This window comes from Diorhabda sublineata, chromosome 1 (assembly GCF_026230105.1).
Source record: "Diorhabda sublineata isolate icDioSubl1.1 chromosome 1, icDioSubl1.1, whole genome shotgun sequence".
Classification (NCBI taxonomy): domain Eukaryota; kingdom Metazoa; phylum Arthropoda; class Insecta; order Coleoptera; family Chrysomelidae; genus Diorhabda; species Diorhabda sublineata.
Genome location: NC_079474.1, coordinates 36,142,405 through 36,156,094, shown reverse-complemented (window position 1 = coordinate 36,156,094; position 13,690 = coordinate 36,142,405). Strand labels below are relative to the sequence as shown.

The following is a 13,690-nucleotide window of genomic DNA, read 5'->3' as shown; positions in this document are numbered from 1 at the left end:
AAAAATAAATAATAAAATTAAAATGTAAAGTATGGTAAAGACCATGATAACGATGTAAAGTAGTGCTTGGTGATTGATATTTTTCTTGTGTGACAATCCCTCCACCTATCATTTAAGAATGGAAGACGATAAAATCAATGGAAATTTGACACAGACGATAAACTTTCCACAAGGTAAGCTGTTTGGGAAACACTACAGTGCACCTGAAATTTGTTACCACGAGCCGCCACTGGCATTTATCTTTTATTAAAAAGAAATAAAAATATCATACATGGGATTGATGGGGTCTTTTGTTATGTTATTCATATCAGTAAACTTGATGTAAGTAGATACCAGTTTATATCTATGGGAGAACTATCGTAAGCTTACTGCCCTTATTGATTTATTTTGACCGAATTATATAATTATGAATTAATATTAGTATTAGTTACTGTGGCAGTGGTTATTATAATAAATATTTGCGGAATTCTAGATAATGTACTGAATAAACAATATTCTCTTATCGGCATAAAATATAGAAAAACATAATTTAGCATATAAATATAGAATTAAATTATTATTAGTTATTGGCCTTTGAATGAGTATACACTGGAGTTAAAATGTGTTAAATAATTTTATTTTAATTTTTAATTTACGTGCAGGTAAGTTATAAACTTTTTCCCTCAATTGCCAAATGTGTTTTGATTTTTTTTGCACATTATTTACGCAAGGATATTTAAAAGAGTAAATAAGTAAATGAAATAGTCTAATGCATATCTATTTTACCTATAAACACAAAAACAATGATTAAACAACATTAAATTTTTTTAGAAACAATATTAAACCATCATGTATAATGAGTCAATATTTAAAATATTATGTTTTCTATAAAACTTTTCAACTACCAGTTGACAAGTTTGAATCGATTCCGGCTTGTCAACCTGCTACTATAACCGCTTTGGTGATTGTGTTTGCAATGATTGTTGTGAAACATGGATCTTCAACAACCCACGAAGTTTTGTTTCATGTTACAAAAAGACGCGCATGTGCACGTGTGCAAGTGCTTACAACTGGTATGATTTACAAGAGAAATGGATCTAAGTACGATTAAGGAACAGTCGATCTTAAAATGGATAAAAAATTTACAAACTTGATCGTTCACATTTTGGTTAGGTTAGGTTAGAGTATTGAATCACTTTCGAAATAATATACGAAGAAAGAAACCTTTAAAATGGACCAACGCTTTCTTCTTCATTATGAAAACTCACCGTGCTGATTCTGCTCGCTTAAATTCTTTCTATTTGTTTCCATCCGATTTACTAACTAGATTTAGCTTGCTACTTCTGGTTCTATTGACCTCACCATTCCTTGATTAAGATGGCCACCACATAGCAGATAAAACTTATTTCGAGATCTCTCAGAAATACTTATTATTATGAATGTGATATTGCAGTGATCAAAAAACGATTCTGTATGATGCCGTTGAAGCAATACGATTCATGAAATGGATTCGTTCGCTTTGTTATCTTCGGGCGGATGATGTGGAACCAAAACTATCTGCTGTAAGTTTTTCTTGGATGTGTTTGCGAGCTCTTCAATTGTCTAACATGGATTTTCTTTTACTTCTGCCCTCAATATATCGATGTCTAATCTTGTTGGTTTACTTGATTGGAAGGAGTCAGAGATATCAACAAGGATACAATGTTGGATATGCTATTTGGCTGGACATTTCAATTCTAATTGCATAACAGTATAATATTTAATTAGGTAGAAGTAAACAACTTACAAACGACTTTCGATTTCAAAATACACAATAAGCTGAGAAGAGGCAGTCAAATATTGACATGCACAGAACTGACCATACTTATCGGTCCTCCTATATTTAATATGCCTGCCAAAAACAAATGGCCGTCAATTATGAATCGGCGATGAACAATTTTTTATATACTATTAAAAAAGCCATAGAGTGCTAATGTTTTAGTGATTTTTGGATTGGTGCATATTATACAATTATTTCGATATTATTAGTATTTGTCTATATATAAAATAAATACGACTAAAAATAACCTTGTCGCTATTTCATAACACTATCAAATCAAATTACTAAATTGTTGGTTGTTGATTACCATAATGTTCGTTCCACGTGATGTATTTATTTTGGGATTGTTAATTTACTAGTGACGATAGTTTATCAGTTCTCGTCTATAAACATGTTTATACTATAGATTGAAATTATGAAAAATTAGCGACCATGCGTTCAATGAGTGTAAGGTAATGATCCTAATGTATTTTTTCTTTATTTAGATATAGGATACATTAACAGGGGTTTTGCGTATTTTGTTTTATTAGCTTTCAAAATATATTCCAATATAATAATGACACCTTTTAAAAGAAAAGAAAATAAAGTTGTTTTTTGCTTAGTATAATATATTTCAAAAACAGTTGTTTAGTTTACATTTAGAATTAAAAAATTATGAGTGTGTGGCCGGATTTATGAGAAACATAGTAACAACATTAAATTATTTGTTAAAAAACTTGTTTATGTTATTTCGGAGGGGGAGGTTTGTCGCCCCAATGCCTCCAAATATCTAGATCCGGCCCTGTGAATTTGATTTAGCTAAAAAATAAAACATATAATTTCCTTGTTTATTGTTAATTCTTATATTTTTGATGATTGTATTTATACAGGTGGTATAAGGAGACGATACAAGGTTGTTTGTTCTTCTTGGACGAAGCCCACGTTTGCTTAAATTGTCATGTCAGCTAACAAAATTGCATATTTTGGAGAAGAAGAAACCCTAATTTGAGCACAAAATTTTCCAAAAGTGACGGTTTGGATAACAATATTTTCAAAGGGTACATTTGACCTATACTGTTAACTATGTAAAATATGTGAAAATTATAAGAGATTTCCTTCAACCATAGTTACATCATTTTGAAGTTTATAACAATAGAAACAGCGAAAGCGAAAGCCAACCAACGGGAGTTTACCCGTAGTTAAATGTTCCCAAATTAATTGATCTCGCACAGGTATTTCAGGGTATTTCCGTATTATAGGCTTTATAAAGGTCGAGTCTACGTGAATGAATTAAAAATAATTATGCAATTAAAGCATAACATTCGCCAGGAAAAGATTTTTTTGAAACCTAATGGTCAAGTTTCCAGAATGCCAGCGGCTTCTTGGACGATGTTGTTTCCAACAATTTTCCATTTTATTATCTTCATTTTGAATTAAAATTTTTTGGATTACAATGAGTGTTCTACTTTTCTCTGCCAATTTCAAAAATGCAAACATCTATGCCCTACCGTGTAATTAATTAAATAAGTACTCTTAATTTAACTCTATTATAATTTCTTTAAGAACAAAAACGATATTCATTGAAAAAGGCGTTTGATTTTACTTTTAACTATAGAATATCATTTTATTTTTAGGCCAAAAGTACTTTCTGACAATGGAGTACTTTCATACGATTTTTTTGATACTATTCATATTTAACAATGTAATCGCAGATAATATTGAATCTTGCGACAGCACCATATATTGTCAAGGAAAATTACTCCACACGATTCAAATGGCACGACTCTTTTCCGATTCGAAAACATTCGTAGATATGAGTCAAAAAAATCCACCAGACGTAACAATGCAGAACTTTAATAACCTAATGAAAGCAAAAAATGATAATCCATCTAAAGATGATTTAGTCCAATTTGTGAAAGAAAATTTCGATAGTGCTGGGGAGTTAGTCGAATGGACACCCCCTGATTTTAATAAAAACCCGGCGTTTATAGAAAGAATTGAAAATGAGAGAGTCAAAAAATTTGCGCAGAATTTAGTCAACATTTGGCCTAAGCTTGCAAGAAGAGTCAGCGATTCTGTAAGGGATCATCCAGATCAACACTCTTTGATATACCTGCCTAACGGTTTTATTATACCTGGAGGAAGATTTAAAGAAATATATTACTGGGATAGTTATTGGATATTAGAAGGTTTGCTCATCAGTGAAATGACCGAATCTGTTAGAGGAATTTTAGAAAATTTCTTATCCATAGTTGAAAAATTTGGATTTATACCGAACGGAAGTAGAGTTTACTATTTGAACAGATCTCAGCCTCCACTTCTAGCCAGTATGGTTGGCAAATATATAGACTATAGTAATAATAAAACTTGGTTAGAATCCCATGTTGATACTATCGAAAAAGAAATGAATTGGTGGTGGGCTGAAAGAAGAGTCTCAGTCTCTAAAGGTGGCAAAACTTATGATATGTTTATGTACAAAGTTAAAAGTAATACTCCCAGACCGGAATCGTATTACGAAGATGTATCCACTTGTCAGAATTTTACAGAAGTGGAAAAGGTAAGTAGTATTATTTACAATTATATCTAGGATATATGAGTAGTCATGCTTTGATGCTCGATGATCAACAACCCAACATAATTAACGGTCAAATTAAAGTAGGATGTCAGTGGAGAAATATTGAGCACGTTTTCTTGTGCTTCGTCTACGATATACTCCTCTCCCCTCGCCACGCAATACGTTTTTTCCATTGATCGAAGAAGTGCTGGAAGTCTTCTTTGGTGAGTGCCAATAGGAGCTCTGCCGTTTTTTGCTTTACCGTTTCCATCGACTCCAATCAGGTCCCTTTCAAAACAGATTTTATCAGCGTTATGGGCAGGTGCATTGTCCTAGTGCAAAATCTGGCTGTTTTTTACGAACTCGCTCTCGCAGTATTGCCAAAACTAACAAATAGTTAGTCTGGTTGACAGTCTGATCCTCTGGAACCCATTCAGTCATCACGATATCATTAATTAATTAATATTTAATAGCCAGATCTCGTATGTGGTTTAGCATTGTCTTATTGTCAGAGAACCTGCTTTCGGTTAATTAACTCTAAATATTTCTTCCACACAATACCATACATACATCAACTGTCTACTATATCCTCGGCATTCATAGTTCGACCATCTGGAATTATTTTAAAATACACCGAACTTTCCTAATTCCACCAGACACACAACAAGGCTTATCACTTGAATCGACCTCTCTGTTTACAGATCTCTTCTCGACGTTCTGCTTTAGTCTCGATTAATTCGTGTGGCATTATTCGATAAGTTTTATACATCTTCCCTAATTATTTTAAATGACGATGTATGGTATCTATAGGTCCACTAGATTGGCTTTCTACTGCTTCACAGCGTCACTACTAAAACGATTAAACTAATGCTCTGCCGTTCGCTCATTAAGTGTGTCTTACTATTTATTATACTGCGGCATCAATAAACAAAGAGAAAATGATTAAAAGCAAGTAAAGCAAATGTACTTTTCAAAGAATTAGAGAAGTTACGACATGTTGAAATTGATGCGTAGGAATTTATTTATATAAAATCCGACATTGCTTATGAGACATTTTTAAACAATGATAAAGTAATGTTTGCGCCCTTAGTAGTAACATATTTTTTCCAATTAATCAACAATTTTTTCTAGCAAACATGTTACAGAAACCTTAAAAGTGGTGCTGAAAGTGGTTGGGACTATTCGACGCGATGGCTTTTCAATGATGATAGATCTCCAAGTAGCAATCTATCTCAAATAGATATACTACATGTTATACCAGTAGATTTGAATGCCATTATATGCAAATCGTTTGAAGAACTTTCCCGTTTCTATCAATTGATCGGCAATAACGACAAATCGTCAAAATGGACCGAAAAACAAAATGCTTTAAAAGAAGCCATTTATGACGTACATTATAATGAAGAGGATGGAATTTGGTACGATTACGATTTAGCTAATTCCAAACAGAACAAAGTATTTTACCCCAGTAATTTTGCGCCTCTTTGGAGTGATGCATTCGATACGTCGAAGAAGGAAGTATTTGGAGTTAGGGCGGCTCAGTATTATAAAGATAATAAAGTTCAAAAATACCCCGGTGGCATACCAACTTCACTTATTAACAGTGGGCAACAATGGGATTTGCCCAATGCTTGGCCTCCTCTACAGGAATTTATTGTTCTAGGTAAATAATGCTCGTAGGGAAAGCATGTGACAAGGCATTTTTGCCATAGAACTAAAGCTATTCCATACTTTATTAGTACGATTTATTGAACAAAACATTATTAATTTTCATAAAATAATAAATAATTTTAATTAATAGTTTGAACTAACCTAATCATATCATTACAATAGTAAAAAAAGATCGTATAGCTTATTCAATTAGTTATGTTATTCTTCTTTTCTTTGTAGTTTGTGCTTTGCCTATATGATTACGCAGTTAACGAATGTACTATGTTCCAATACTCTCGTGACAGTATTCGAATACTGATTAATAGATAATTAAAAAAATTAGTAAAACGTCAAAATTCAAGTATAATTATCCTTAATTGATATTATGCTTTGTTTTTATAATGATAGCGAAGTTAAAACCCTAATGATAGCGAAGTTAAAACCCCCATGCTTCATAGAATCAAGTTTGTTTGACTAATTTTAGGAACTCACGATGAATGAGTATCTATGATACGAGATGTGATTAAAAAATACTTTTCCCAGCGTTGAATTCTTTATTGTGATTGGTTTTAGCTTTGTCTCGCGAATAAAATGCGACATGTGTGATTCTGTCATCATAATGAAGAAATCCGGCTTAGTTTTATGGTCCCATTTTTTCGCAAAGGCTCCAGTACCCTATTTAAGAAATGGCCAATTTCATGGTCCATTAATGATCTTGATTCTGCTCTACTTATTATTTTTCGGCCATATATCATCGCAATTGGGCTTATTCTTCTTCTCTTTTAACTAAGTTCGATGTTTCAACTCTATATATTATTCCTGATCGTATTGTCATTTTATATATTTTCATTTTGAAGTTTTACTTATATTGTAATTTTTTTGCTATTAAATCACATTGTTTATTTGGTTACTTATTCTTGTTACGATGGGTCGACAATGCGTCGCCCCATCTAATAACTCGTTTTATTTCTTTATCATTTGTCAATATGTCAGTGGACGATCGTAGTAAACATTTTAGATATTCTGCAATGTTTTCAAGAAAACTTTTGTTGTCAAATTTTTGATGATTTTATCGGATACCGTGCTGATATAATACGATTGTTGGAATGGTTACCACACAAGAAAAATATGATTCACCAAGTACTACGTTACGTCTTTGCGGAGATCTTTACTATACTATACTTTCAATGTTTTTAAGAGAAAATTTGCAATGTTTTAATTTTCAAAAATACCCTAAACAACTTGAGCCAGTTTTTACACGTTCAGTAACTTAACAATGTTGAGAGATTGTCTGAAGTATGCTTGGGGACTCCCTTGGAATTTACATCTAATTCAGCCGAAAAATCCAAAGGTATACAACGATTATCGGTAATATAAATCAATGTGCCTCTATATATTTAACTAATAGAATTGATTGGAGTCATAATGATTGATACTAATATTACACCACTAGCTACCTCCTCATATTCTGCTATACTATTTTTACTTCAAGCAGAGTCTCCCACCTCATGCATCTAACTAGTAAACAGCCAACTTGAGCTAAGGACACATTTTTAACACGTGTTATATAAATATCTATTACGTTATTTTGAATAAATCTATACGTATTATTGTGATATGTAGTCAGAGACCGACAACACGCTTTAACACGTCATATCGCGTGTTTTCAATATCTACATTGGTCTGATTTTCGTCAGAAGTGTTGTAGGTTATATTCACCACATGTGCCGAGTTTGTTCTGTGCGTGACTCAAAAGTGTTTCTTAACTATATTCGTTTCCGTAATATATTCTATAATTATCTTTATGTTAATTGAGGTACAATTTATAGAAGAGGTACGAAAGTATGAGTTTTTGAACAATTTCCGAAATAAGGACTACCGAGACCAACAAAAACGACAATCTCAAACTAATACTTATGTTTCAGAAAATACTCAAGGAAGTTCCTTTTCCAATACATTAATTAATTTTACAAATTTATAAAATGTTAATCTACTTTTCCAAAAATAATATTATGTCTAGTTTTATAATAATTTTATACTCGGTTGTATTTAAGAAAATATAATATTGTATTTTGTCGTTCTCTACCTTAAAGTTATTTAAAGTCGTTCCTCTGGAAATATTGCTTCTCTAAAATTTGTATTTTTCTTCTTTAATTTATTTTCTAGTAAATTGTAAACCACATTGAATTCCTTCTTGGTCATCCTGATATACATTTTACATCTGTCATCGTCATTGATAATTTCGGGCCACAGTACATGATATTCACCACATTCGTGCCTACGTTGGTTTATTGGATGAACCCAGTTCTCCCTGGATTCATATTGTAGCACAGGCAACGCTGCAGTAACTGTAACCATTTCCTCTTCTTCATCCAACCAATCCATCTCTTCTTGTAGGTGCTCCATATTATAAGGTCCGGAGGTTTGTGAATGTGTGTTGTGTGAACCTGAAGGTCGAGGATACTACTTAACGGGTTAAAAACATCAAAATGTCAGCTGGCACACACGTTTTATAACACACATATGTGTTCGGCCTATATGATGTGTCGCATTCTGACCCGTCGTGTTGACACGTGTTAGCACAGCATGTGTTAAAAATGTGTCCTTAACTTTAATCAAGTCTGAAGACGCGTGTTAAGTCAAGCGAATTGATTTACAATATAGAATACTAAATCAAATGAAAATACGACATTTAAGTTCGTAATGTTGTGTTTTTTGGTATCCACCTTCTTCTCTGTGATGATATTTACTGCTTGCTTGAGTTAGTTATACTGAGGTTTTATATTATTTCTTTGTATTTCATTAATAAACGTCTTTGCCAATTATTAAGAATCAATAAACAGTATTAGTTCGTTCAAAACGTTACACAAATAAAGTATGGAATGTTTTATGTAGTTGGTTTTCTGAAATAATTTAAATCCAAATACCCAAGTGTGGTGAATATATCTAGAAAGTAAGTAATAATGGAATATATTCATCGGAAAACAATTGTTTACAAACTTTCACAAGTAAAAAAGCCTTGCAATTATAATAGAACGAAGGAGAATCATCTCTCTTTATCAGAAAGTTTAAATCCAAAGTAATTAAATTAGAGAGGTGCCACATTCAGAAGGGTGTAAATTTTAAGTGCTAAAATAAAAAAAAATTAAGAATAGGTAGATAAAATGAAAGTAGAAACTCCCGCTTATATTTACCAAATAAGGCAAGACTTCAATATACCAACCACCTCAGTTGAAATTTTACTTACATAATGCCCATGGAATAAGGTTGTGGTTAAACAAATTTGGTTCGGCGGAAACATATTTGAATTTGAATTTGTACTGGTGGAAGGCGACAATGGAACGGGGTTTTCTTTGCTGATGACGCTGCGAGCGACCGATAAAGTGGAGAAATAGAACACCGACAGGAGGCAACGAATAGGGCACAAACCTATCCTAATCCAACCACATCTAACCAACTAGGACAAAGCTCTTAGATTGAGCCAAGCTTATAGCTGTCTTCTCGCTATAGCAAAGATTTAACTTCCTTCTTGACCGGGTGATGTGTCAAAAGCAGAAAGAGACATTTGTGAATGGGATAAGAGCATTGTTCACGTGGGGTATGGGCCTCATAAAGAAATTGTTTCCTCTGCAGGGCTGGGATGTCGAAGATGTAAGTGGCTCACTCACTTGCTCCTACCCACCCCTCATGCCTAAGGGGAGCTGTTATCCTGCCAAAAATTCGGATGGGGTTCAGAAAACTTCTCTGTATCTTCGCTAATTGCAATTTACGCAGGATAAAATTTGACCAATAACTCATACACCCTCTATGCATATTATACTCGTATATATACAAAGTTTCATCAGGATATGAGGTAAGTGGTATACTGAAGATGAGAACCAAATTTGTTGTAACTGAGTAATTGAAAATATTAAATAATCATACTCAGCATACTTTACGTTCTTTATAATTACTATATTATCGTCCATTTTGGTCGAAGTTTGAATTATAATTCATTTTTTACTAGAGAATACTTTTTGAGATTATTGATTCTCCTTATCCCCACCGTTAATACTTGGAATCTTAAATAAAATCATTATGGCTTAACGAATACCATACAGAGTGAGTTCTATGTATGGAACGCCTCAATTATCTCGGAAACGACTACATTGTTGTCAGATCTTTCCTTTTCCCGGAAAAATAATGAATTTTGTTATTTCAAATAGATTACCCTATATATTTTGTGGTTTTAAAAATCCTTAAAAAATATTGACCTAAATGCCATAATTTCGGAGTTACAGCTGCATTTACAGTATTTCCACCAAAGTTACAATAAATATTATATATTTAGATGGCTACGATTGAATAAACTCGTTTAATTTGAATATTCTTTAATAATTTATGTGCTAATACAAATCTCGTAAAAAGGTCTAGTGTCAGTAAGTAAAAAGTTTAACGAAACTGGTGCAGTAAAATATTTATCCAAATCATGGCGCAGACAACCTACAACAACTGAAGACAAATCTTTAAATGTTTTTGTCATCTTAGAAGTAGATCCACATTTGTGAAGTTGGAAAATTACGAATTTTAAAAAAACATACAGTAAAGGCGATTACAGCAGATGCTCAAAATGTTATCCATTTACTTCAATACAACAAGCTATGCGATTTTAAAAACTTTGCAATACATTTTGAAACATCCCTGACTTCTAATAGTCTAACGGATTCGTGTTGGGTGATCGAGGGGGTCATCCTATAAAACCACGCTTTCCAATCCATCTTTTGGGAAACACACGCATAGGGAGATGGGTCACCATCTTGTTGTAGCCAAACATTGTCGTTAGGGATATTGCTATTGTCAGAAAATTTCTAATAATGAATTTTTTCAAATGTAATTATAAAATCTTACTTGGATTTAGAAACATTCTAGACAACTCAGGTGAAATACTATTTTCCAATAGATCTAAATAAGCCGGATCATTTGAGTTACCCTCAATTAAAAGAGGGACCAATTATTTTGTCACCTATTGTCACCTCCAGCCTATACATTTAGTTTTACGGTATATTGGGTGTAGTATCCACACATCGAACGAGGTTTGTTACGTGACCAGTATTTACAAATATGCCTTTTTACGTTTCCATTAATACAAAAAGTGGCCTCATCATAAAACATAAAATTACTTGAAAAATTTGGATCGTTTTAATTTAACATTTTCCCTTCATCAACTCTTCACGTCTATCAAAATAGTCATCTGACAACTCTTGAACCAACGTTACTTTGTATGAATGGAATTTATTATCACGTAAAGTTTTTATTATGGATATTTGCATATTTGTATCGTCTTCTAACAGAACACAAATATCTAAAGATTTGTTTTCAGTTGATGCAGTTTTTTTGCGTACTGATTTTGATAAATCTTTTACTTAACCAGTTTCGTTAAACTTTCTTACTAATTTACTGACAGCAGTAGATCTTGTTATGGGATTATAGATATTACACGTTTCTTGTTAACTTCCACGCCTATCAACATATCAAATAAACGATCCATTGTGACTTTCAATAAACTCCAACTATAATAATTTATTGAAACGTCAAATTGTAACAGTCATAGCCACCTAAATGCATTACTTTAACTTCGGCGGAGATAATGCAAATGTAGCTATAACTCCGAAACGTAACCTAACCTACTGGGTGATCCATATGAAATAACAAAGTTCATTATTTTTCCGGAAAAAGGAAAGATCTGACAACAATGTATATACCACCATAACACCGTCCGTATCATAAGACCCTTGTACACAAAAATTTATTTTAAATTTTAAATTGTAGGTTTGAAAAAAAGTGGTTCAAGAAAAGCTGAAAGATTGGCTAGATCTCAAGGAACCAAAGTACTTGAAGCGTATATGACAGGTTTTGAATCAACTAATGATATGTACGAAAAATATGATGCTTATAACGTTGGAGGGTATGGTGGCGGTGGTGAGTATGTAGTTCAATCAGGTTTTGGTTGGTCCAATGGTGAAGCTCTTGCTTTGATTAATGAATTTTACCTAAAACCAGTTAAAAAGCAGAAAACATCTTCTCATCCACGTCATAGGCATAACAAAATGAATGAAGATCACCAGTAGAAGTATGTATTGTTTTTTCCGTTTAATATTGTAATATAGTAGATTTTTAATTTTTACTGTTGTTTATTTTAAAATAGGCACCCTAAACTCCATATATTCTATTCTAATAGTGAATTTATGCAATTCGCATATTCATCATCTTATAGCAAGGAACATACTTCGTACCATCCCGGACCTTCCGGTTTTACCAATCAATGGATTAGTTCACTTTTTGTACTGAATTTATGAAACGGTTGTTTTTCTTGATTATAAAAACATATCGTATTTCATAGATATGTTTTGTTAAAGTTATCAGCTAAAAGATAACCTAGCCTAATCTAATGTGAACCTAACCTCATCGGAGCTAAATTATGCGAACGTAACCAGAAAACGTATACTTTTCTCGGTCTGCTTAGATCAAGCAACAAATCGAATGTAAATAAAAACGTGAAAAATTTATTCATTTCAGTTCAAAAAGTCGCGTCCAATTATATGTAAAGCTGGAAGTATTAATTTCTACACCTTCATAAATATCTAGGTCTTACACCTCGGATAAACTAACATGTTTTTTATAATTCTAAATTGGGCCTAAGCAAGAAAGTACAAATGAAAGTGATTAAATATAAAGTATGTCGAGTCAAAAAAATATCAATCGGAATAAATTTCAGCACCTTTTATAATAGAAGAAATTTATTATTAACTGCATTATAGAATATCTCCTACTCTATAAAATACGGATCATATAAATACTATTAAAGGAAATACGTCATAGAGCAAACTTAATTTCCAAGCCAATCAGGTGCAAAGACATCACATGTCATTTAGAAAGACGACGTATATATTCGACTACAATCAAATCATTTGTTTTTGGTTGTATGCAAATTATGTATGGAATAAAAAGTTGATGGTTGCATTTGATAACAATAATTCATTTTTTATTACAAAAGGACATACCCTAACAAAAATTTATTAACAAACAAAACAAACACATCTATTAGGACCATGGAAATAGGAAAGGTAGGGAACGCGCTTAAATGAGCTTATAGGTGCGTGCAAGTGAAACCTGTAGTGCGTTAAGTTGAGACAAATTCTTACTAACATTAAGTAAAAATATGAAATCGTTACAATAATGATGGATTTATTGTAAATAAAAATAATATTGATCTTTTAATGCATTTATTTCATTAATTTTTTAGGAGATCTAGTTAGTTTTAATTTCAATATATTAAATAAATAATTATTCTATTATATAACTGTAAAAACTGTGTCTTTTTTGTTTCTTTGAAATTGGTTAATTTTCCAATAAACTGGAATCTAATATCTTTATATTTTTCAGAAATAGCTATTATTAAATCCGATATGTGATTTGTGTTTTATTTTTTATCCATTTAAATCTTTTGATATTTTTTCTCCACATAAATTTAATTATCTAATATTTTAATATCATTTTCATTGGGATGAATCAAATTACCCTTATCTTTAATCATTATTAGAAAATAGATTGAGTGAATTTCATTAGACAACAAGTTATCAGAGCACTGATGTAAATGTTTTAAAATATATTTTACTACAAATCCCACTATATAAATAACAATATTCTTGGAAATCTCAGACAAATTGCCA

General features: G+C 32.1%; 1 protein-coding gene across 3 annotated transcripts; it reads left to right on the top strand.

The window, feature by feature from the left end:
* The first annotated feature begins 300 nt into the window (after positions 1–300).
* On the top strand, positions 301–13,425 carry LOC130450852 (trehalase-like). Of its 3 annotated transcripts, none has more exons than XM_056789535.1 (4): positions 301–641; positions 3,412–4,334; positions 5,463–5,994; positions 11,790–13,425. In XM_056789535.1, exons 2-4 carry the CDS (start codon positions 3,432–3,434, stop codon positions 12,086–12,088), a joined length of 1,734 nt encoding a protein of 577 aa, XP_056645513.1. In that variant the 5' UTR covers positions 301–641; positions 3,412–3,431; the 3' UTR covers positions 12,089–13,425. The 3 variants fall into 3 exon arrangements, with proteins under 3 accessions (XP_056645513.1, XP_056645497.1, XP_056645506.1); XM_056789519.1 differs by lacking the exon at positions 301–641 and adding an exon at positions 1,744–2,250; XM_056789528.1 differs by lacking the exon at positions 301–641 and adding an exon at positions 2,545–2,835.
* Positions 13,426–13,690: the final 265 nt, after the last annotated feature.

What these genes read in the sequence shown, in the direction of transcription:
- LOC130450852 (XM_056789535.1), top strand. Translation starts at nt 3,432, where the DNA reads ATGGAGTACTTTCATACGATTTTTTTGATACTATTCATATTTAACAAT. An exon ending in ATTTTACAGAAGTGGAAAAG is followed by an intron (nt 4,335 to 5,462) that starts GTAAGTAGTATT and finishes AATTTTTTCTAG; the next exon opens with CAAACATGTTACAGAAACCT. An exon ending in ACAGGAATTTATTGTTCTAG is followed by an intron (nt 5,995 to 11,789) that starts GTAAATAATGCT and finishes TTTAAATTGTAG; the next exon opens with GTTTGAAAAAAAGTGGTTCA.